Genomic DNA, 25,944 nt, shown 5'->3' with positions numbered 1-25,944 from the left:
CTCTTGCATTTGAACATCTTTATACAGATTGCTAAACATTTTGCTAACTAGGCTTTTTAAAAACCTTTTTTTCAAAACGGACAATTGTTTCATTAAATAGAAAAATAGAAAGTTGTTAAAAACCAAGTTACATTCACAAGTAAGGCCGGTTCTTATAAGAATTAGAGTCCTCAAGCTTCTTATCTGCCACATCAGTAGGACTCCCCCCAGGACTTTCTCTGTCTATAAGACAAGCTTCCTCAAGACTTTGGAAATAATAAAACAATAAAAAAAGGATTTTCTTTTACTCACATCCGCTCCTCGCTGGCCCACCATCCTGCGTCTTTAATAGTCCTCACGAGGACTCTTGCTTGAAGACGAATAAAGATGGACACTCGGTGATAATGGTGTCTAGCGTCCTTTCCCATGAAGACTCTCACAAGGACGCTCTATAAAAACCGCCCAGAAGTGTATCCAATCCTGACATAAATAGGGTATGTGACAATGTGACATTTACAATTTACAAGAAAGAAAAACACAATAAAAATACAACGATTAAGCGGTGATAAACCCAACATATATAGCAAATTATGAATTTAACCAACTAAAATTACAAATTTTGCTTCTATTGAAATTTCGATTTAAATGATAATTGATTGATTCATCCAATTTTATCCAAGTTTACATTGTAGTAAATGAATTCTCAAAATTCAATCGAGTAACCCATCATCTCTATTCTTCTCTTGGTTATCTTTTCAATTGACTTAGTCAAATATTAAAACTAGCATAATATTGTAATCATCAGACTTCAAACATTCTTAACCACAAAATTCAAGGCTTTTATTACAACAAAATAAACTTAACATTTAAGAACCTAATCATTCAGTTAAATTTCATGTTTCCCTTTTGACTTAATAAACAAAATAACCGTTGGTTACTTATATTTTTTACTTAAAACATACAAAAATTCTTAATGCAATTAATCACTTAATATACTCAACACTTAATAAATAAATAAAAAAAGGATCCCGGATAACCCTTTCATTAATTAACTGGTAAAAATAGGTAGACATTGGTCATATCAAGATACACCAGAAAGTACGTATTTGCAAAATGCAAGCGAAAAGGAATAAAGAAAGAGGGACCAGAGAAGACAAAACCCAATATGGAATTCAATTCCTTGTCCAATACCAATTTTCCTTTATATCACAATCAAATATTATCACATTTCTTTTCAATCAATAGTTATCTCATTCATTTTTAATCAATATGTTGATAAAAACACAAGTTTGTAATATTTTTGTCAAAATTATATTGGATAAAATTTGGAAGTACATTTTTTTTTTTAGTTTTGTAATACCCTTGTTTAAGAAGGCTTTCAGAGTTTCAGCATCTCAACAAGAAAATGCTAAACATGTAGCTGATTTCAAGCTCATGACATGACATCTGAATACAATATTTTGATACTCATATTATCAAACTTTATAAAATATAGGAAAATGATCCGTATTGCAGATTTTACTTATTTTAGGTACTACCATATTAGAAAAAGGTTATAAATTAAACTTTTGAATTTAATAAACATACATAACCGCCCCCTAAATTTTACATTATCTTCCCTAAAATACACATGTTTTACCTAAGATAGGTACTGCATGCTTTACCTAAGATAAGTACTGCATGCTTTACCTAAGATTTCTCCATAAAATATATATCTTGATAATTGTCAACCTCATTATCCTATATCCTATATCTTATATGCTTCTCTTTTGAAAATAGAAGAAAAAAAAAAAGGAAAAAATCAGTATACAATAAATGTTTATCATTGTCAACCTTATTATCCTATATAAGTATATTAGATCAAGTATATGCTCCTCTTTTGAGGAGTGAACAAATCAAAATCTTAATTGCAAGCTTGGGTGAAGCCAGAATTGTTGTCAGGTGGTTTTTTGATCGAAATTATCAAGGCTCGTGGACAAAATTAAGAGATTCAAAATCAAATTTTTACATGAAATTTACCCTAAATAACACTATTATATTAAGGAAAAAAGTTACTACGTATAATAAGGAAATAAGTTACTCCCGTCCTCGTACCCGATTTTCAGGCAATGGGGCAGGTATTGTAGGGGATCTCAATCCCCATCCTCGTACCAATTTTCACTTGTAATCCCCATCCCCGTCCCCATCTCCGTCGGGGAATTAAATTACATCCCCATACGCGTTCCCATCGAGTATCGGGGATACCTTTTTTGAATGAACATGAATTTATCTTGATAGAAGATATGTAGACGAATGTGTATTTCAACATTTTCTTTCTATGTATAAACTAATATATATATATATATATATTAAGTAAATTATTAATAAAGTATAACACATAAAAAGTATTAAACAAAAGCTCTGAATTTAAAATTGATTCTAGACAAATATTGAATTTTTTAAAATTATGTTTTCAATAGCATAAATTATCAGTATACTAATTAATAATCTGAAGACACCCCAATACATTTGTTATCAAGAAAACAGATATATATCATAAAAATGTTGGTATGTCAACCTGCACATGCTTTGACCCATTTTACCCACTAGGACCAACCTTTTTGCAGCCTCTAATAGTGTCAATGGCCATTAAGTCCACTCGTATTTGGTTAAGCAATTCAACAACTGACTGAGCAGCTATGCTAAGCAGCTGAAACATTGACACTACACACAGATTGTATACCCGGTTCAGAATAGGGAAAGAGCAATCTAACAATGTGACTGAACCACCGGCATGTCATCACACTTGAACACATGTTAAATATCTTCTAAAAAAATCCTATATCAATGTTCCTATAAAAAAAAATAATATAGAAACAAATCCAACCAAGTGAGCCTTTTACCAGTCTACATTACAAACCTTACAAAACCACAGCCATCGTATCAAGTTTTAAGTGCATAACTAAGTGTACCCTCTTCAAAACAAAAGCTTAGCCAAAAGAAAAGTCATTTAAGGCTAAGACATTACAAATGTTTTAAAAGTAAGCTAAGTTGCAATTGTATACCTTAGAAAGCTGTTTTCGAGTTCTCAGAATCATCTTCTCTACCATCTTCAGCCAATAGCTTTTGTTTTTCTTGTTGCTCTGAGGTATTTATTAGAAGGTATTTTAGACAGGTGAGGTGCCAAAAAGCCAAAAAAATTCATTTTGAGAATGTTTAAGCCAAACAGTATGATGTTCATAGGTAAGAAGGTAGAATAACTAATGGTATATGGCATAAAAAAACAGTTGACCATTTTAAAGCAATCTCAAAATTGAATTGTTTTCCACATGTAAGATCGATAATATGGTATGCTAGTTTTAACTTATAAGTCAAACTTATTAAAGAATTCATAAGATGCCGGAAACCGAAGTGCAATCTGTTTTTGGTACAGAAAGGCAATGGAATGTAGACAACAAAAGATAATGAACTTGATAAACGCCTAGAATGCATGATTTTAAGATGTAAAATCGAATTGTTTTGTGAAGCTTAATGACGATTAGGGGTACCTTTATGTTTGTTAAGTGTTTGAGGCACTGGCACTAGGCACTAGGTGATGAAATGGAGCTAATTGAATCAAGAAACGAGTCAAGGAACCAAGAAGCAAAAATCTGGAATTTTGAAGAAACAAAGGGCGTAACTTACGCCAGACTTGGTAGTAGGTTACGCCAGTTGAAAATACAAGGGGCGTAACTTACGCCCAGGGGGGTAGTAGGTTACGCCAGTTGCTGTGCGAAAATTCGAATTTTTTGGGTTTTAATTATTTTCAGTTTATATTCAATTAAAACACGACTTAGGGAAGTTACCACTCATATTTTCTCATCCCTCGAGCAGTTCCTAACATTCCCAAGACCCCAATTTCATCATCAAATCACAATTCCATGGAGATTAAAGTCTTAATTGAAGAATCAATGATGATATCAATGATGAAGATTTTAGGCTAATTCTCTTTTGATCATTCTCATGTGAACAATTATGTAAGACAATTGTATTCAACTTTTCTTATGTTCATGTTGGATTAGATGCTTAATTTCTCATTAGCCTTTTAATATCTAATGTTGTTTGGATTGTTTGAATGATTACTAGTTTATAACTTTGAATGAATTCCATCTATCTTTTGATTTCAAATTATTGTTAATCAACTATTATTGAAAGAATCTCTTATGAACGTGTAATCTTGTTAATGAATAGATAATTTAGTTGTGTCAATTCCCCGGTTTTCATTATCGTGAATCATCACAACCCAATTGATCAGTTCTTAGCATTCATTCAATCCAAGTTTATAACGAATCATGTCTATGTGATTTCCAACGAACATAAGTTAGGTTATACTTTCGAAAACATAATTTGAAGCATGAGAATGATCTCCTTTATTATCATTGTTTAATTTGTTCATTTTCATAATCAGTTTTAGTTTTTAATCAAATCAAATCAAAAATCAATCGGTTTTAGGTTTATGTCTAGATTAATTAATTCTTGTAACTTGTTTAGCACTTTCCCATGATTCCCTGCGAAAACGATACTCGACTTACCCTAGGTAATTAGTGGTATTTAGTTTATATTTTTGATCGGTCCAACGACAACGATCAGAACTACACGTTTGAGTAGAATGCTACTCATTAACATACAGCATAAATAGATAGTAAGGATTCACATACCCATAACTTGAAAGATGGCCTTCTGTGTGCGCTTTTCAAGCTTATCAAGTTTCTTCTGAACATCCCTTCTAAGATCCCAGTTTGGCTTTTTGGGGGCAATGTTCAAGAAAGGATCCTGGAGAATATTTAATGATGTGGTATACAATTATATAAAATTTATTATAACACGCGGTTTCATAAAAGAAAGAACTAACAGATTAAAAAATCAATAGAAGCCCTAACTTACCTCTTTTTTCTCTTCAACTGGAGGTTCACTAGCAACAGGGTCTTCAAACTTCGGTAACTGGGGTGGAGCAAGTTTACCCTCCTGAAGCTGCTTATCATGAGGTAGGTAATTTCGGAATTTGACATTGACATCACTACAAAGGTTTAGTAATTTGTTAACAAATCACACATACATATTGATTCCTAACATAACTTGGAAAAATGAAGTGAATCATCTGGCACGAATGGTAAAAATATGTTTAAGATTTATCTATAATATTTGAGTTTATACGTTTACTGCAAGCAAAAATGTTGGGCTATAGATATATCCTCCAAGTTCCAACCATATAAAACACTATCAACTAAACTAACAAAATACAATATGCATGCTTTCCAAATAACAGGCAGCAAAAAAATATCAATAGCTATTTTATACTTGCGACAAAATCATCAATGAATGCTTGTGCATACCTTCCCAATAATTAACCATTAGTTTTGCATATCTATGTCACCATGTGCTGATTCAATAAAACAATTAAACCACCCAATCATTTTAACTTGGATTAAGTAGCAACTTCTTGGAGATTGTATTGTCAATAAATTTAATCCGAATGTGGCATTATAACTTAATATTGAAATTTAACTTGTATAATTTCCGCATATAGCATTACTTGATGTATCTTCTTATATGCAGCATATCCAGAACAATGTACTTTATGTGAAAGCAACTAAATGGAGGAAACATCTGTAATCCATTTCCACACACCAACTTAGACTGACAAGTTATCAGTTCCGTAGTAGGAACCACAAGACCACAGCTAATGTAAAACGTGATGTGTGGCATAAGGACGTATGATGCTAGATGCAATTACGAATTACCACATAGACTAATGTCTGTATTTCACTTTTTCATAACGTTTCTCACTCTTGAAAGATAATCTTACAACATTAAAAAGAGGTTGCAGGTTGGGTTGTCAGACAAAATGCGTTCAGCGATAAGAAATTTTTTTTGTCCATTTTTAAACTAAAAATACACGAGTTACAAGCGATTAATGTCGTAACTGTATCTAATAAGCAAAAGTGTTTACACTAACAAATCAGCTCATTGAAAAGAACCAATTTGGATGGCTGTATGCCTATAAATAGACTTTGGGCTACTTTAAACCCATTTCCATTTTAACCCGTTTGAGAAAACACAAGTATTTAAAAAACCAGTCCAACATGATAGAATAAAACTAGTCTGGGAGGCTGTATGCATAACATGCTGACTTTCAACTTGTTCTAGCTATAAAAATTATTTGACCAGTTTGAGAAAAACACAACCCAAATCGACCCATCCATAAGTAAATGGGTTGAAACTGACATCTCCAGATTAGTAATTAACTTTAGCAAAACATATACCAACCACAATAAACATCGATTTGAGAAATCAAAAGTAGTCCATAAAAGAATAGGGATTGTAGCTGCTTACTTGTCTTCATCGTCAGTTCCATTTTCACCGTCAGGTTTATCACTGTCCGGAGCTCCATCATCCTCGGGATTTTCAAGAAGTTGTTGAGCAGCTTTGAGAGCTTTCAACCTCTCACGACGAGCTGCCGCCGCTTGCTCTATAGTTTCTTCTTCTTCAATAGCCATGTCTTAAGATCACAACCAACCTACATATTTTCGTATGACGATAATAATTAACATATGACGATAATAATTGAAGATTAACTACAAAGCTTCTTGCTAAGCGGATTTCGTACGCCTAATCTAAGAGTTCGAAGCTCAATGTCATCTTAAACAAACAATATTTGCGGAAAAGCCCTAATAACATTTTCGAATAGAGAGATACAGTAATTGGGGAAAGCATGAGTTGCAGTCATTCAAGCAACTTTAAGATATCGAAAACAGCCCCATGACAAGTCGTTAAATCGAAACGACAAGAAGGTGATGTCACTACTAGAATAGGTATTAAGAATTAGGGTTTTATTATGATAGATACATATGTATCTCAACAGCAGCTTAATAACTACCTAAATCAATTAACTTTTTCACCTTCAGAAGAGAAAAATAATAATAATATTATAAATAGATACACAGACGCAAAAGAGAAAACTCACCTGACCAACTGATGAATGAACCCCAAAATCTCGCTCCCTCAGAAAGAGTTTTATTCTTTTTTTCCTTTAAATGTTGGCTTTTAATTAGCTTTTTAATTAGAGCTAACTTCAAGAATGGTCCTTGTTGTTTCCAAAACATCAGGTTTTGTCATATCCACACTAGAGATAAGTAAGTCAGTAACTGCTCAGTGCCGTCTTCTGCGGGTTTTGAGGCTTAATACCTTGACGGTGTATGGGGAGGTTAAGATGTAAGCAGACCTTACCTCTACCTAAGTAGAGAGGCTGCTTCCAGTTTCTACCTAAATGGTAGAAAAGACCCTTAAACTTTTGCATGGGATGAGGATCGAACCTATGACCTCTGTCTCCAGAGACAAAGGTATTTACCACTGATCCAACCATGCTGCTTAGTTATCATATCCACACTAGTGATCCTTTATAGAATTATAGATCCCTGATTTTAGTTTGTAGTTTTCTATATATTCCGGTGTTCTATTCTTGAGAATATAAGGTTCAAACTTCGTCGATCATTTCTTTTGAGGGCCATTAACAGGTGTCCGTTTACTCGCTCACGTGCCTTCAACGTGAAAGTATTTACGTCATTTGGAATCATTAAAGGACCAAACATGAAATTTAATTATTGTATCATTTTAATTAGTATATATAAAAAACCTAACCATTTTTGGATAATAATCACAAGATCTAAATTTCTTCTACCAATCTTTGAATTTACAAACCCACTTTGTATACAATAGTATGGTTTCGCCTTTCAATAAAAAAAGATTAAAAGAAAAGTTTAAAGGTCTTTATATCATCTCTAATAGTAGAATTTTTATAAATCTTTAATCTAAAAATACCTTTATTATTGAAACAAATCCTAAGCTATGAATATATGGATAAACTAGCTAATTAACCGGGTTCAACTCGGGTATTCTAAACAAGTTTCATAAATAAATGTCTATTATCATAATGAAGCATAAAAAAACCGTAATGTAAAATTATCTATATTTTTAGTTGCAAGTTATCAATGTTGCTATAATAAAAAGAGAAGATTTAACATTTACTACATTATAAAAAAAAAAGTTATATGAATTAGACTTATTTTATATTAGGCTTGATAAATTTTAAAAACTTTCCAATGAAGAGACTAAAATTTAAAATTCAAAATATGATGTCTTAAATTAATTAGATAAAAAAATAAATATTTAATAAGAAAAAATCTAATGATACCAAATAATATTTTCTTAAATTTATAGATGTCGTAACAATTTTACTTTATTAATATCTTTAACTCGGGATGTCAGACATCATTACACTTGTTTTGTATATGAAATATATGTGGTAGCCGTGGGCAAAAGTCAGTCTTCGACCCAAACCGGACCCGACCCGCTCCAAACCGGTTTTGTGGCGTTGACCAAGATCCGTTTTGACCGAAAACCCGAACCGGTTTCAATACCGAAACCGGTTTTGAGGGTGAAATACCCAACCCATTTGGAACCGATTGGGGTAGGGTTGGAACCGGGTCGGGTCAAAACCGATGACTCAAACCGATTTCAAATATATATATATATTTTTTTTTGCAAAATAAGCCCTAACGGCCATTAAAAGTTGGCCTAACGCTCGTTAGCGAGTGGGAGAATGGACCTTCAGCGCCTAACGGCCGTTACAAAAGTATTAACGGCCGTTACAACCTCTTTTTTCAACGTAAATCAATTTTGGGCCACTTGATTGCTAATACACCGAGCCTTAAGAACTAAAATACCTTCATAATGATAATATTTAGTGATTTAACACAAAAAACTCCAAGTTATTTAACAAAAAGCACTTGAAAAAATTGAAAACTCGCTAATAAGTCATTTAACAGCCGTTTAGACCAATTTTTTCATCGTAAATCAATTTTGGGTCACTTTATTGCTAATGGCTCGAGCCTAAAACCCAAGATACCTTCCAAAATGATAATATCTAATGAATTAACACAAAAACTTCAAGTTATTTCACAAAAAGCACTTAAAAAAAATTGAAAACTCGCTAATAATTCATTTAACGGCCGTTTAGGCCACTTTTTTCATCGTAAATCAATTTTGGACCACTTGATTGCTAATACACCGAGTCTTAAGACCTAAAATACCTTCATAATGATAATATCTAGTGATTTAACACAAAAAACTCCAAGTTATTTAACAAAAAGCACTTGAAAAAATTGAAAACTCGCTAATAATTCATTTAATGGCCCTTTAGGCCAATTTTTTCCATCGTAAATCAATTTTGGGTCACTTTATTGCTAATGGCTCGAGCCTAAAACCCAAGATACATTCCAAAATGATAATATCTAGTGAATTAACACAAAAAACTTCAAGTTATTTCACAAAAAGCACTTAAAAAACTTGAAAACTCGCTAATAATTCATTTAACGGCCGTTACAACCTCTTTTTTCATCGTAAATCAATTTTGGGCTACTTGATTGCTAATAAACCGAGCCTTAAGACCTAAAATACCTTCATAATGATAATATCTAGGGAATTAACACAAAAAACTCCAAGTTATTTAACAAAATGCACTTGAAAAAAATTTGAAAACTCACTAATAATTCATTTAACGGCCGTTTAGGCCAATTTTTTCATCGTAAATCAATTTTGGGTCACTTTATTGCTAATGGCTCGAGCCTAAGACCCGAAATACCTTCCAAAATGATAAGATTTAGTTAATTGACACAAAAAACTCCAAGTTATTTAACAAAAAACACTTTAAAAATTTGAAAACTCGCTAATAATTCATTCAAAAGTCACTTTTTTATTATAGATCAAATTGTCTTCAAGCAAATCTTCAAGCAAGTTCAAATACATAGTCTTCTTATGAATTACATAGTCTTCTAAGAATTACATAGTCTTCATACGAATTACAACTTCAAATAACAACATAGTCTTCTACGAATTACAACTTCAAATAAGAACATAGTCTTCATACGAAATTACGAATTACAACTTCATTGGTCTTCGAATCTTCATTGGTCTTCAAATTTTCATTGGTCTTTAAATTTTCATTGGTCTTCTTAAAACAATTACAAAAGTATTCATCCAGATACAAGGTCCTTAACACATAATAAAAATCTTCAAACAAATACTAAAAGTCTTCAAAGATATACTAAAAGTCTTCAAACAAATAGGTGCTCTTCATTGGTCTTCAATATTCTTATTCGGAGTTTCCACGCATTGCTTCATCATGTAGGAGTTCTTCATCGGAAAGTGAGATTGCTTCACCATGTTCCACCTCTTCATTGAATATTTGTTCTTCAAGGTCGAGTGCACTATATTCAAGACTTGATACGTGTTGTACACCTTCAATGGCATCATAGTAATCTTTTAAGCAAATGCACATCTCCAAAGATGCCGGTGTTAGTCTTGTTCTTCGGATGGATAAGACCTACCACTAAGAGAAAAAGCGGATTCCGAAGCTACCGTAGAAGATTGGACACTTAGTAAATCTCGGGCCATGGTGGATAGCACGGGAAATTGACCTTCCCTTTCTTTCCACCAAGCCAAAATATCAAAGTTGGCGTATTCCTCAATTCTCATGTGTTCCAAAAAGTTGGTTCCAATGTACCTCCCAAGTTCGTTATTATTAGCATTTGAACCTTTACCCCTAGCCCGTTTAGTGTTTTCTTGTCTTACCATATTATACAAGTGTATATATGGATCACTAACTTTAGTAGTAGTAACAAATGAGCTAGAACTTGAACTAGAAGCACCTTTTGAACCAACTTTATCATGATAGAAACAAAACAACAACTTCAAATCTTCAAGAAAAGCATGTTTCATCTTTTGGACAAAAATGGGTCTTTTTTGTGCAACTTCAAATTCAGACATATGTTTTCCAAAAGCAAATCCACCCCACTAGTGTTTAAACATGGGTTCAAAGCGGCAGCACAAGTAAAAACCGTGGCATTTCCTCAATATTTTTTCATTTTTTCTTTCATCGAATCAAGCATTGGTTCAAACAATTCATCTTCATACTCATATTCCCCCAACTTTTCACAAATTAACCAAATTTGTCTAAGTACCAAATGACTAGTGGGATAATAAACACCCGAAACCAAGTTGGTAGCATCTTTAAAAATTTCAAGTAATTTGCTTAATTTTTTAACTATCTCCCAATCCGACCCACTAAATGCCTTTTCAACCTTTCGTTTCCTAACTAGACCATCATGAAAATGTTGCAAAGTAGATTGTTGACGTAAAGCACATTTAAACATGTTATACGTCGAGTTCCATCTAGTAGGAACATCCCAATTAGGACTCAAAAAAAGTGAATCCGTTTCCTTACACAACTTCATATAGTTTTGGTATCTCACTTTTGGTCGACAAAATACTTGTTGCATCATTTTCTTAAAATTGCTTTTGACAACATCTATTTTGGGTACACCCAACCCATCTTGCACACACAAGTTTAAAATGTGTGTAACACATCGAGTATGATAAAACTCCTATTTACGCAAGGTTTATATGTCAGTTTTAACTTTTGAACCGCATTAGTATTATTACTTGCGTTATCAAATGAGATTGAAAAAACCTTTTGTTCAATTTTATAAAAAACCATCACACGTTTTAATAAATAAAATAGATTATTGATGTGACTAATTTACACCCATTACCCACATCATTAATGGCCATTTATTTGTGTATTTTAAGTTGATTGTATGTGCATTTGGCGCGTTTATGGTGTTTGTTAGTGTTTTCAGGCGCTTAACAGGTTACGTGTTCATTTGGCACATTTTCGGATGATCTTTGGCCAAGATAAAGATTCTTGATAACGAGAGTCGCTTGAAGTGGTAGAGAGAATGTAAGTTGGAGTTAAAAGCAGGGAAAAGATGAATTCGGCTAAGATATGCTCCACTGCGACGCAGTGGAGAGGTACACATGCCCACTGCGCCGCAGTGGGAATCGTTGCAAGAAAAGGATTTGATCAAAAGAATTAGGCTGCGCCGCAGTGGGTGGTATCACATTCCACTGCGCCGCAGTGAAACGGAAGTCAACAATCTCCCAGGTCAAAGGCTTAACTGCGCCGCAATCAGGAGGACACCAGTCCACTGCGCCGCAATCAGAGTTATGGAAAACGTGCACTTTGGTCAGAGGAAATTGGCTGCGACACAGTGGGAGGCCACATAGCCACTGCGCCGCAGTGGAAGGTCGAATCTGAAAAAGATTTCAGCCGACTTAAGCATCAGATTTGAAGGGGTATAAATATAAACCAGAACCTAATTTTTCCAGTTATCAAAAATCTTTCTAGGAGCTGTTCTACAAGGGTTCTTCTTCCTTCAATCAAGATTATTTCTTAGGCGGATTCGTTGAAGATTCACGGGCACCCATCTAGATCGTATCTACTTATTGTCTTGCATTTTATTTTCTTCAAACAATTGGCACATCATGTTTCTCTTCTACTTTATTCATTATTATGAATTGATCATGAGTGGCTAACTTTTTAATCATCCACCTTGATGAAACTAGACGGATAATGTGATTGCACTATTTTTAATTCAAAAGGGTTTATTTAATTATCGTTGTTTTGTGATCTTGATGATATTAATTCTTTTCATTAATTAATTTCGATATTGGTCGCATATGATTCTTCGTTGGTGGTACCAGTTGAATGTGTATGTGATTTTAAAACGGTTACTTGTCTATAAGTAATTATCACTATTTCATGGTATGATAGTGAATATCATTTTAAGAAAAGATTAATTTTGTCAACGTGATTCTTTTCATTAATTAATTTCGACATTGGTTGCATATGATTCTTCGTTGGTGGTACCACGTTATTGTCACATAGGTTCAATTGATAATTTGATAGTCAATAAAACTGATTGTTAGAAGAATTGTCTTGGTTTTGGTGGTACCGGCTTGGGTAATTCGACTAGTAGTTAGGTGATTCGATAATTTGTTCACGGTTGGTGGTACCACGTGAGTAGCTTAATCTTTTCACGACTATCTTTTAAACTCTAAGAGAATTTGTTCTTCATCAAATGCAATCACATTTGAAGTCAAGGGAAGTCAAGGTGGATGACTTTTAATTATACTGTCTGAACTTTTCTTTTAAATTTATGCAATCATTTTGCAAACCAAGTTATTTAATTGTCAAAAAGGAATTTCGAAGCAACACCCCTTTTTCAAACCATTTTACAAGCAACTAATCATTTCACATTCCCTGAGAACGAACTCAGACTTACCTCTTAACTATATTACAAACGATCGGGTCCACTGCCCGTGAGTGCGTAGTAGTGAGTTCTTTGGTAGTTTTAGTTTATAAATTTTAAAGCTCGATTTTGCACATCAATTATCACCGGTGTGTGGAGATTCAAATTGTTCAAAAGCAATGGTACGCTTCATCATTTGCCAACTACTGGGATCAATCCAATGCGCCATAGCGCAAAGGTATGAAGTAGGCTAACCATGAGGAGCCGACCAAACATCCTTTGTTAAACTTACACTAGTATTTAAGTTTTCAAATAATGTTACTAGTTGTTGTTTAGCCATTTTCCACATGTTCATACATTGCCATTTTAAGTGTTGAACGAGTTAAAGTTTTATAACGAGGTTGGAGAGTGTTTTGAATTACCCTAGTTAGTCGCGGATTGTCGAAGTGGGTGAAAGGCAAAGCATCTCGAATCACGAATTGAGAAAGTTGCTCACGAACCGCCGCCTCCGAGTATGCAAAAACCCTCCCATCTTTTGCTATGGGTGCTTGATCTTTGTTCTTTGCCCTCTTCACCTCCGGACAATACTTTATTGCATGATTACTCAATGTTGTGTTCACCTTTGGACACAATAACATTTGACATTTTTTACAACGAGCCTTTTGCTCACCATTCGACATTTGACACAAATCAAAGTGTTCCCATGTTTTTTTACTTCTAGTTGTTTGTATTATAGCCACTACCGTTGATGAATTTGGAGGATTTGATGTACCAACGGTATTGGATTGTGTTTGAGAAGCGGAAAACGCATCCATATTATATGATTTTTTGATAATAAAATTATATAAGTGATTTTTGAGACATAAATATAGTTTTAGTGTGTTGAAAATATAGTTTTTGAGTGTTCTAGATAAACAAAATACAAGCTGTAAACTTATAGGAAGGTTAGAATGGCAAAATGGTGAATAAATGGTGAAAAAATAGGTCAAAAACGATCACTGACGGTCCCCAAAGTTAAAAAACGGTCACTGGCAGTCCTTTCTAACGATCAGATCTGTCAACTCTGTCAGTAACGGTCAAACCAGTTTTGAAACCGATTTTGACCGAAATCGGTTTGGTTAGAACCGGTATTGGAATCGGTTTTCTCCCACGAGCCCAGAACCGGTCTCGGTTCACCGGTTTGACATACAACCCGAACCGATTTGGTAAAACCGAGTTTGACCGGGTTTGATTTCCGGTTTGGTCGAACCGGGTCGGCCCAAATCGTTTTTTTTTTGGCACGGCTAACATGTGGAGTCTGAAAAAGGAATATAAACACCATGTCACTTTTTGTACGGATACGAAAATTTCTGATCCATTTGGTGTAAATACGGTCTTGATTTTTCTAGGCCAAAGCCGGTGTCTAAGACACCGGTCTTACATTACGTGGCGTACCATTATGAAAAGGGCGTACTTTTATGACAAAGCCGGTGTTCTCCACTTATTCACCCAAACCTGGTCTCTTAGAGAACGACTCTGTTTCAGTTTCTGTTGTTTATTCAAATATACAATATATGGTTTCACATATACTCAAACTAAAGCTCACACTGTATGATTTTATATATATTGCACATGGCCGGCCATAATAAATTTTTTGCTTTCACACACATACATATATATATATATATCTACTACCTTATAAAAGAAACCCCTCCCCCCACAATAAATATGTTTCTGTCTTTAAAATTACATAATTGCCCTTGGACTTACCTTTTTTGTTTTTTGTTTTTTTTAAGAGTAAATTGCATTTTTTACCGCTGTGTTATCACACATTTTGCACCGGTGGTCCAAAATCAATTATCATTGCATGGCAGTCCAAAAATAGGTTTTTTATAGCATCGATGGTCCAAATTGCAACGGACGTGTAATTAATCCGTCAGTTCAAGACATATGCGACCCACGTGATGGGCACTTCTGTAATAAACCACCCCAACCCATCCATCCTTATAAAACCCTTTCACCTACCGATTATTACCCCCAAATCAATTGCAAAAGCAATCCCTAATTTATCACATAGTAAAATACGATCCATATAAATGCAAAAATAATCATAAAATTTTTAGTCTGAACCAACAATGGTGGAGACGACATGGTATATTCGAACTGAAACTGCAGAGGTTGACCACGATAAACTATATGGTATGTCGTTTTTTACTCATGTTTTTTATACTCTATAATATACATATGTGTATATATATATATATGTATTTACTGCATGTTTTTTTGTATATTATAATCAATTTTTTATATATTATTACTATTTATTATTTATTTTTTTCAAAAAAAAACCCTACATTGTTTTCATTGGAAATCCATCATGGGGGGGTTTTTTCCATGGGAGAATCAAGGACTTATATTGATGGAAAAGTGATGTATCATATTTTATACCATTTCCCACGTGATTTTAGAACCAATTATTCGTCATTTTCATAGTTTTATATCCAACTTTCTATGCTTTGAAGGTATGTTGAGTGTTTTCAGGTTGGAAATTGATTAGACGAATGAATTGGTTGATTTTGATGAGTTATGGAAGAAACGGGAGAAGGATTCGGGTGAAATCAAGCGAAAGATGAAGAAAACGAAATCTGGAAGTTGTAACTGCCGTTCCTGTAGTAACGACCGTTATAGAGGTGATTTGTGGTTTCTCCTGTAACTGGCAGTTACAAGTGTAACGGCCGTTAGAAATTAACTGGAGTGTAACGACCGTTACTGGGTAACGCCCGTTAGTGGTCAAGTATAAGTGTAACGGCCAGTTAGTCCAGTAACGGCCGTTACACGCGTATTTTGTATATGGGATCAGTTAGGGTTCTGCACTTTGGACGATTTGTTAACACAATTTTATGAGTTTTTTCATACTTTGGAATACTAGAGAGCAAACAAGTGATTAGGGTTTTACATATTTTCAGCTTTGGATTGTAATCATCATTGCTACCGGATTATCTTCATTCATTTGATATAATATGATTTCTTCTCTATTTGTTTGTTCTTGTGTTTTTAATATGAGTAGCTAAATCTTTAGCACCCGCTTGGGTAGTAAGCATGTCATAGGGTCGAATTAATGTTGCTTGTGAATGTTGAACAAGGTTTATATGTTTAATCGAAGATCCACATTTATTTGGATTTAAATATTGTTTTCAACTTTTATATTAATTGATTGATAATTGTAATTAGAAGTTCGGGAGAAATCTATGTCATTATCAATTGATTTATGAAATGGTTAATCGGTCTATAATTAACCTAAAATCGTTGGAGTTCGGGAGAAATCAACGATAAAGATTAAAAAAACAATTAACTTCATTTTGAATGTGTAAACGCCTATGATAGATGGATCTGATTAGGCAAATAAGTAGTTCGGGAGAAAGCTTTCAAAAGATTAAATCATAAAATCAACTCAGGAATTTAATGCTTAACTGTTTAGAGTAGAAATTAAGTTCGGGAGCAATAATTATGTTTTGAGCAGTTAAGGTTTCAAGTATAACGAGAGTTCATCTTGTCTACTTTTTGAGTTGTTCAACAAATGCAAGTAATATTTAGACCCGATGATTGGCATGTGAGCTGATCCAAGTAGGTGTTCATTTTTAAATCTGTGTTAAGATTCAATCAATCAAATACTCTTTGCGATTAATCCTACGGGATTACTGACTTTCTTCACTAACTTTGCAACGTGACAATTCGGTCACAAAACCCCCCTTTTAATCTGAATCACTTTGCTGTAACATTTGCTTAATAAGTCCTTGTGTTCGACTTCGGTTTACCAAGTCAACTATATTGCATACGAACGGGTTCACTGCCCGCAAGTGTGTAGTAGTCAGTAGCTAGGTATTTCGTGTTCGTAAATTTAAGACTAGAAAATACACATCAAGTTTTTGGCGCCGCTGCCGGGGACTTAATTTAAGTAGTTGTTCAGTTTTGTGATTCGATCCTTCCTTGCATTCAGTTGTGAGGAAGTTATTTGTTTTAATAGATAGATTTTATTTTTGTTTTAGTTTTATTTTGTTGGTTTCTGGTGCGGTTAACGGTATTTCTTGTGGTGAGTGTGTAGGTGCTTTGTAGTTGATGAACACAAGAGCCTCTGATAGACCTCTGCTTAGTCCTCAATCTAATCCAGGGAAAGCCAGACGACGCTTACTCAGATCAAACAACACGGAGCCCTCAAACACCGGAAACATAGATTCAAACACCGAAAACCGTGACCACCCGGACGTAGATTTGGATCAATATTACTCAAAGAAAGGTTCAACGTCTGAGGTGCGCTTAAGTCCTAAATTCTCCGAAGGTAGTGGGTTGTTCAAAACTGGTGATAGTTCAGGGGAAGAAGATAATCGGGATAAAACTGATCAACAGGATTTAACTGAGATTCCTAGAGAAAATCCTCAACCAACTCAACCAGTCAGAGCCAGGAGAATGGGTGATAGGAGGCCGGAAAACCCCAATAACCGTCTTTACGGTGACCGTAGGTTAAATGTCCCTACTAATAGGGGCACTCCTATTCGCCTTCCAACCACCGGAGTAAACTTTCCTATTAAAGGAAGTCATTTGAAAAGTGTGGAGGAAGAGAAGTTCGATGGGGTGACTAATAATGATCCATATGGGCATTTAGAGAGGTTCGAGAAGATTTGTAGGTTTTATCACTATGGCGCGAACCAAGATGACAATGTGAAGCTTGAGCTTTTTCCACTCACCTTATGTGGAGGAGTTAGGGCATGGTTAAAGGAGTAACCAGATGATCTGTATACGACTTGGGATGAGCTTCGTGTTGGGTTTATTGATGAGTTCTATTCTATAAGGACTCAGAGACAGTTGGAGAATAAGATCCGATCATTCACTCAAGATCCGGAGGAAGATGTAGTAGATGCCTGGAAACGATATAAGGAGATGATCAGGAATTGCCCAGGAAACAATCTGAACACAGAAGCAGTGGTTGAGATCTTCTATGCTGGGTTGCTAAAGAGAACTAGAAGGGAATTAGCCGGGGCATTTGGAGGTAGTTTGAACAACGTCACCCCAGCTGAAGGATACAAAATCTTGGATGATATGGCCAAGGAGTTCTCTGATCGCGATGAGCTTGTAAGCAAGAGAACTGGTGGTAAGACTGTGGCAAAGGTGGAGAGTGGTGAAGAATCGAGCTTGGTTGCTGAAGTCAAAGCCCTCACAAAGCAGATGAACGAGAGGTTTGACAACCAAGACGTGAGATTCAAAAGCATTGAAAGGGATGTTAAGGTGATTGCTGATGGGTGTGATTATTGTGGGGACATGCATTATTCAGAAGATTGTCCGGATAAGCCAGCTCAGGAAGTTAACTATGTCCAGAATCAGCAAGGGAACTTCAGTCAGGGTACCGATTATCAAAATCGGTCATCAGGTACTTCTTTTCCTTCATCCAATTTTAATGCTAATAATTCTGGTTTTAGTGGAAGCAGGTTTAGCAGGTTCAACAGTCAGCAGAATGCGAATGCTGAATTGAGAGATATCATGAAGGATTTGGTAGGTGCTCAGAAAGCTACCAATGAGAAGATGGCCTCTCAATGGGATGCTATGACTACTAGGTTGGATGGATTGGCAAATAAGCTTGAGCAAAGCTCGAAAAGTACTCAAGCAACATTTCAGGATATCGAGGCTAAGCTTGAAAGGATAGGAACATCAAATAGGCAGCCCGGTACATTACCGAGCAGTACCCAGCAGAATCCTAAGCCTCAGCAAAAGAGCCAAGGATCAGGAGCCAAGTATAGCCACCCGAACGCTAGAAACGAGCAAGTCAACGCGATCACAACAAGAGCAGGTAACACTTATAATTCTGCAAACCCATTGCCAAATGATGTTACTCCTCTTGTGCAGGTTGAAGCCGATGGAACCGTTGATGATGAGATTGAGATGGAACTGGAACCAACCGTGAAGACACCGGCCGTTCCATTCAAGACTGCTGAGAAGACTCCTATTGAGAAACCACCGGTTAAACCGTATCAGCCAAAGATACCTTTTCCTCAACGATTGAGGAAAGCGAAGATCAAGGAAAATTTTAAAAAGTTTGTTGATTTGATTCAGAATGTTAACATTACTGTTCCTTTAGTTGATCTTCTTGCAGGTATGCCAAATTATGCAAAGTTTCTCAAAGATCTTGTTTCGGATAGGAAGAAGTTAGAAGAGGCAAAGACAACTGTACTGAGTGTCGAGGTGTCAGCTATCATCAAGAATGAGATCCCTCCTAAGCTAGAAGACCCAGAGAGTTTTCTTATCTCTTGTGCTTTTGGTGCTGTCTTGTATAAGGCATTAGCCGATTTAGGGGCTAGCATAAATTTAATGCCTTATTCTGTGTACAAAAGATTGTCTTTAGGTGATTTGACCACTACCCGCATGAGCATTAGGCTAGCGGATCGTTCATTCCAATATCCCATGGGTATAGCGGAAAATTTGCAAATTAGGGTAGGTCACATGATATTCCCGGTAGATTTTGTTGTTCTTGAAATGGAGGCGGATATTAATGTCCCTCTAATTCTTGGCCGACCGTTCCTCATGACCGCGGATGCTATCATACGTGTTAAAGCTAAGGAGATTTCCTTAGGGGTTGGCGATGACCGGGTTGTTTTTAATATTGATAGGGCTTTTAAGCATCCTTACTCATGTGATGAATCTTGTTTCAGGATCGATTTAGTCGAGAAAGAAGATGTTTTGGAAAAGGAGCTCATGGATTTTCTAGATATGGAGGAAGATGAAGCATTTCTAGCTTGTAGTGAAGAAGAACAAGAAATGGTTGGTGAAATGGTGCAGGAGATCATGGCGTCGAGTGTTGATGAAACGCCACCGGAAGATGAAACTTTTGAAGAGATCACCGTTAATGATAGAAGACGAGGGCTAACTTCGGTGGAGAATCCTCCTACCGATTTGGAACTCAAGCCACTTCCGGACCATCTAGAGTATGCTTATCTTGAAGGTACATCTTTCTTGCCCGTTGTCATTTCCTCCTCACTTTTGGAGGATGAAAAGTCTAGACTTATGACCGTCCTAAAGTCCCATAAAAAGGCCTTTGCATGGAAAATTTCTGATATTCCAGGGATAAGTCCAGAATTTTGTAAGCACACCATAAATTTTATTGATGATTTTAAACCGGTTGTGCAAAGACAACGTAGATTGAATCCAAACATGAAAGATGTGGTAAAAAAAGAGATAATAAAATTACTTGATGCGGGAATCATATTCCCCATTTTGGATAGTTCATGGGTAAGTCCGGTGCATTGTGTGCCGAAAAAGGGTGGGATGACCGTAGTTTTGAATGAAAAGAACGAATTGATTCCCACTAGAACTGTCACGGGGTGGAGGGTATGTATTGATTATCGGAAATTGAATGATGCAACCCGCAAAGATCACTTTCCTTTACCCTTTATTGATCAAATGCTCGAACGGTTAGCCGGAAACGAGTATTTTTGCTTTTTGGATGGGTTCTCCGGGTACTTCCAAATACCCATTGACCCCAAAGACCAAGAAAAGACCACGTTTACTTGTCCCTATGGCACTTATGCTTATAGGAGGATGCCATTTGGTCTTTGCAATGCTCCCGGAACTTTTCAAAGATGTATGATTGCCATTTTTCAAGACATGATCGAAACCTCCATGGAAGTTTTCATGGATGATTTTTCTATTTTTGGTAGTTCGTTTGAGAGTTGTCTAGAGAGTCTTGATAAAATGCTTGAAAGATGTGAAAAGGCACATTTGGTTTTAAATTGGGAGAAATGCCATTTTATGGTAAAGGAGGGTATTGTGTTAGGACATAAAGTTTCTAAAGCAGGTCTAGAGGTTGATAAAGCAAAAATTGATGTTATCGCTAAGTTACCTCCACCTACTAATGTCAAATCAATTAGAAGCTTTTTGGGTCATGCCGGTTTTTATAGTAGGTTCATAAAAGATTTTTCGAAAATAACCCGACCAATGACCAAGTTGTTGGAAAAAGATGTCCCGTTTGTGTTTGATGATGATTGTCTTAACGCATTTAACTTGTTAAAGAAAGAGTTGATTAATGCACCAATTATGATTTCACCCGATTGGTCATTACCTTTTGAGTTAATGTGTGATGCTAGTGATTATGCCTTAGGGGCCGTTTTAGGCTAAAAGGAGGATAAACATTTCCGTCCCATTTCTTATGCTAGCAAGACCTTGAATCCGGCTCAACAAAATTACACCGTGACCGAGAAAGAGTTGTTGGCCGTTGTGTATGCTTTTGACAAATTTCGTCCCTACTTGGTTTTGAATAAGACTATTGTTTACACCGACCATTCCGCATTGAGGTACTTGTTTTCCAAACAAGATGCCAAACCCCGTCTCGTTCGTTGGGTTTTGCTTTTGCAAGAATTCAACATAGAGATCAAGGATAAAAAGGCGGCGGAAAATGTGGCGGCCGACCATTTGGTAGGCTCGAAAACCCTCGCCTTGAGGAGTTGCAAGAGCATGAGATTAATGATTATTTTCCTGATGAAGATTTGATGCAGGTACAAGGAGAAGAAGAACCATGGTTTGCAGACATTGCTAATTATCTTTGTGCTAACGTTCTTCCTGAAGAAATGACATCTCAACAAAAGAAGAAATTCTTTTCTGAGATTAAGCATTATTTTTGGGAGGAACCGTATTTGTTTAGAATGTGTGCAGATGGAATGATCAGGAGATGTGTTTCCGGTGCTGAAACCCGTGTGATTTTGGATGCATGCCACCATGGTCCTACCGGTGGTCATTACGGACCATCTATGACTGGTAAGAAGGTATATGATGCAGGGTTCTATTGGCCCACCATTTTTAGGGAAGCAAAAACGTTGGTGGAAGTGTGCGATGCATGTCAACGTCAAGGTAATATCACTAAGAGAGACGAAATGCCTCAACAAACAGGTATGTGAGGTTTTTGATGTATGGGGGATTGACTTTATGGGTCCTTTTCCTCCATCACATAAGTTTCTTTATATTTTGGTAGCCGTTGATTATGTGTCCAAGTGGGCCGAGGCTAAAGCCCTTCTGACTAATGATGCTAGAGTTGTAATTGAATTCTTGAAAAAGTTGTTTAGTCGTTTTGGTGTACCAAAGGCCTTAATTAGTGATTGCGGATCCCATTTCGTGAATCACCAGCTTGCTAAGGTGTTAAAGAGGTATGGGGTCACCCATAGGTTCTCCACCTCTTATCACCCTCAAACAAGCGGCCAAGTGGAAAACACAAATAGGGCTTTGAAAAGGATCCTTGAAAAGACCGTGCAAGATAACCCAAAAATTTGGGCCAAGAGGCTTGATGATGCCTTGTGGGCGTTTCGAACCGCCTATAAGACTCCAATTGGTACTACTCCTTATAAGCTTCTTTATGGAAAAACTTGTCATCTCCCGATTGAGATTGAACACAAAGCCTATTGGGCCTTGCAAAATTGTAATATGGATCTAATCTTGGCTGGTGAGAAAAGGTTTTTGCAGTTGCACGAGTTGGATGAAATGAGGTTGCAAGCTTATGACAACTCCATGCTATTCAAGGAGCGTACAAAAGCTTAGCATGATAAGAAGATCAAGAGGAAGGAATTTAAAGCCGGTGACAAGGTACTTTTGTTTCAATCAAAGTACAAAATCAAAGCACCGAAGCTCAAGTCGAGATGGATTGGACCGTATGTGGTGAAAAGAAGTTATTCGTCCGGATATGTGGAGTTGTATGGCAATGATGAGAGCTTTATTGTAAATGGACAACGCTTGAAGCATTATCATGAAGAAGATGAAGAAAATGCGGAGGTGTTCGAAATTGGCGTTTATGCCATCAACAAGTGAAAGTATCAGGTGATCGAGTCAAGCTAAGGACTCGTTAATAAATTAAGCGCTTCTCGGGAGGCAACCCGAGTTTGTTTCATTTTTATCTTGTCATTTTCTTTTCCTAAAATCGAAAACCCATAAAAAGTTTAAAATTTATAAATAGCCAAAAAGATTTTGTTTATTTCCGTTAGTTTCAATTATTTTTCATGTTTTTTTAATGTCTTTGTATCAAGAATTGCAGGTCCGAAAGTCGTCTCGCGCGTTGAGGTAAGTGATGTGAAGAGGTATGTAAATGTGTCGTTAGAAAGTTGACACGATTGGTCCTGTCGTTTGTTATGTCTCAGGGGGCCGTTAAAAACTGACATGCAAGTGTGCGTGTAACGCCCGTTACCCTCCTAATGCCCGTTAGGAGGGGAGTTTTGGTTCTTCCCTGTAACGGCCAGTTAGATCCCAAACGACCGTTAGCCTCCTTTTGTTTAGTAACGCCCGTTACTGGTATAATGACCGTTAGTCTTTATATTGAACTGTAACGCCCGTTAGGCCAGTAACGGCCGTTACACGCGTTTTTGCAGGATAAGATAAGTCGATTTCTGTCAGGAAAATCTAAATAAAAAAAAAAAGAATCTAATCCTCATACATACACACACACACGATCTGCAACAGAGAAAAGAAAAAAAAGAGGGTATACTAGCTTTGAATCTTTGTCTTCTTTTCCTCTTATTAATCTCCAAAATCTTTGTCATTCATCAAATTCTTTAGGTATGATTCTTCAATCTTTTCTTTTAATTTTTGTTTTTATTATTGAAGATAATTATCATTCTTGGAGATAGTGTGTGTGGAAGGGTTCAAATCAATTGGGTATGGCTATTGTTATTCATGCTAGATTTCGAAACCATAGTCATAAGCTTCATAATGCTAGTTGTTTCTTCCCCATTATTTAGTTTAAGTGTGGGGGAAGATTAAAGTTTGTTGAACTAAGAATCATAGATAATGTTTGTTACTAGTCGCTTAAATTGATCTTGTCATAATTAGAGTTTAATTTTTTTCTTTAATTAGGGGATGGACTCTAATGTGATAATTTATGTGATTATTTAACAAATATGAGTTTTGAGAATTGGAAAGGATAATGATGGTGGGTTTGTTTGTATGAAAAATCACTTAAATTGATTTTGTCAGAATTAAGGTTTTTGTTCTATTATTTAGAGAAAGATTTTAATTAGATGATTTCTGTGATTTAATTTTTGGTTTAAGTTTTTGTAGACTTGGAAGTCATTACATTGTTTTGTAGCCTTATATATGTGTATGCTTGATTTTGTAGATGGCTACCAAGAGACAGCGTGACATGCAAAGGGCTGCCGCTGCAGCTGAAGCTTCAGCCTCAAGAGCTAGACAACCGGTAGCTCGAGCCCCCGTCATCCGTACTCCCAAGGAGGTACCCGCAAAGTACCAACCTAAGATTACTTTAGATGCGGTGAGGCGTAAGCCTATTATTGCTAATCGTAGGTTAGATTTCGATAACCTGGGGGAGTTAGGGGTAACTGTTGAGGAATTGAACGGATTGTTGACACCCCCTTGGAGGGCCTTGTTCTCCATTAACACTAACATCTGGAGACACTTGTGCAATGAATTCTTTAGTTCGTTTAGGTTGAATACGGACAAGGGAAGTTGTAAGAAAACAGTTATGACATTCCATCTAGGAGGTCAAATTCATTGTATGTCCTACCAAGAGTTCGGGGTCCATTTAGGTTTTTATAGTGAGGATGATGTTCAGAGGGTGGCTTTTACTAAGGGGATTGTTCAATGGCCTGCATCTATGACTGCAACTAGGTTTTGGGAGGAGGAGAATTTGAGTGACCAAGAATTCCATTATAATGTCAAACAATCTGCTGTTCTGAATCCGGTTTATAAGTTGCTTTTGAGAATGATAGCCGAGACCATTTCCAATAGGCATAGTAGTTCAAATAATGCTACTAGCACTGATCTATTTTTCTTGTATTGCATGGTTAGGAAGGTCTCTTGCAACTTAGCTAGGGTTGTGGCTTTATATTTGTATGAAAAGGGGCATGGTAAAGCCAAGGGTCATGTAGCCGGTGGTTTCCTTGTTTGTCATTTGGCAAGGCGGATGGGTTTGGTCCAGACGGATCAATTTGGTCTTTTACCCGGTTTTCAAGCTTATTGTCGCAGTGGGGTACTTGATAGGGCGACAGTGATTAGAATGGGTATGGTTAGCCAGAATGAGGACTCGGAGGATGAAGGAGACGATATGGATGTTGAGGATGATGAGGATGAGATGGATGAGGAGCCGGATACTGGTGTTGGTGCTTCTGCGCCAACTAGAGGTGCTACCTTTAGCTCACATGCTTTTGATTTTTCAGGTTTAGGACAGTGTGTGGACGAGATCTTTCATGGGATCACTGGGATTAATGACCGGTTGGACCGCCAGGATGATTGGTCGCGTTTTGTCGGTAGTCAGGTTAACCGAATAGCATATCAACAGGAGTACTTCCAGCCTTACATGCAGAGTTGGATTGCTTCAGGGTCTCCTCCACAGGTTCCTTCTGTGCCATTACAGGTACCTCCCCAGCAATTCCCTCCTCAGCAGCCGTTTATGCCACCGACGATTTACCCCATCAGCCAGAATGCTTTTGATCACTACTATCCCAGTACGGTCAGGCGGCTCCATCTGATGCAGGTACCAGTAGTTCTCAACCGCCTCCCTACAGTGGTGATAGGTACTCTGGTAATGCCTTTGATTTCTATGGTATATTTGGTGGGCGACGTGATGGTGACGGTGATGGCGCTCCTTCAGCTTTTCCTCCTCCTGAATTTTGAGCATTGATGGTTTTGGTTATTATCATTGAAACATTTTTACATTTTTAGTTTATCTTTGGATGTGTATTTAATTGTTTGTGTCCACCTTTGAGAGGTGATGAGACTATTTTCCTTCCCTTGCATGTTGGTTTGATTGCATGGAATTCTACGTTGCAGGGTTTTCTTTTTA

General features: G+C 36.4%; 1 protein-coding gene across 3 annotated transcripts; it reads right to left on the bottom strand.

Annotated features, from left to right (window-relative positions):
- Positions 1-38: 38 nt before the first annotated feature.
- LOC122605316 (coiled-coil domain-containing protein 12-like) lies at positions 39-7,039 on the bottom strand. 3 transcript variants are annotated; one of them, XM_043778234.1, is made up of 6 exons: positions 6,962-7,039; positions 6,331-6,514; positions 4,882-5,014; positions 4,656-4,770; positions 3,024-3,101; positions 39-459 (listed from the first exon to the last, which is right to left on the bottom strand). In XM_043778234.1, the coding sequence occupies exons 2-5, from the start codon at positions 6,492-6,494 to the stop codon at positions 3,025-3,027; spliced, it is 489 nt and encodes a 162-aa protein (XP_043634169.1). In that variant the 5' UTR covers positions 6,495-6,514; positions 6,962-7,039; the 3' UTR covers positions 39-459; position 3,024. The 3 variants fall into 3 exon arrangements, with proteins under 3 accessions (XP_043634169.1, XP_043634170.1, XP_043634171.1); XM_043778235.1 differs by lacking the exon at positions 39-459 and adding an exon at positions 2,385-2,682; XM_043778236.1 differs by lacking the exon at positions 39-459 and adding an exon at positions 2,756-2,811.
- Positions 7,040-25,944: the final 18,905 nt, after the last annotated feature.

Source organism: Erigeron canadensis, chromosome 6 (assembly GCF_010389155.1).
Source record: "Erigeron canadensis isolate Cc75 chromosome 6, C_canadensis_v1, whole genome shotgun sequence".
In the NCBI taxonomy this organism is placed as follows: domain Eukaryota; kingdom Viridiplantae; phylum Streptophyta; class Magnoliopsida; order Asterales; family Asteraceae; genus Erigeron; species Erigeron canadensis.
The sequence above is the reverse complement of the archived record's forward strand: the minus strand, read 5'-3'. Positions and strand labels throughout refer to the sequence as shown.

Bases quoted from the DNA above. Each gene is read 5' to 3' on its own strand.
- LOC122605316 (XM_043778234.1), bottom strand. From the start codon at position 6,494: ATGGCTATTGAAGAAGAAGAAACTATAGAGCAAGCGGCGGCAGCTCGT. The intron at 4,771-4,881 runs GTAAGTTAGGGC...AATATTCTCCAG, and splicing joins CAGTTGAAGAGAAAAAAGAG to GATCCTTTCTTGAACATTGC. The intron at 3,102-4,655 runs GTATGTGAATCC...TAAATACCTCAG, and splicing joins GGCCATCTTTCAAGTTATGG to AGCAACAAGAAAAACAAAAG.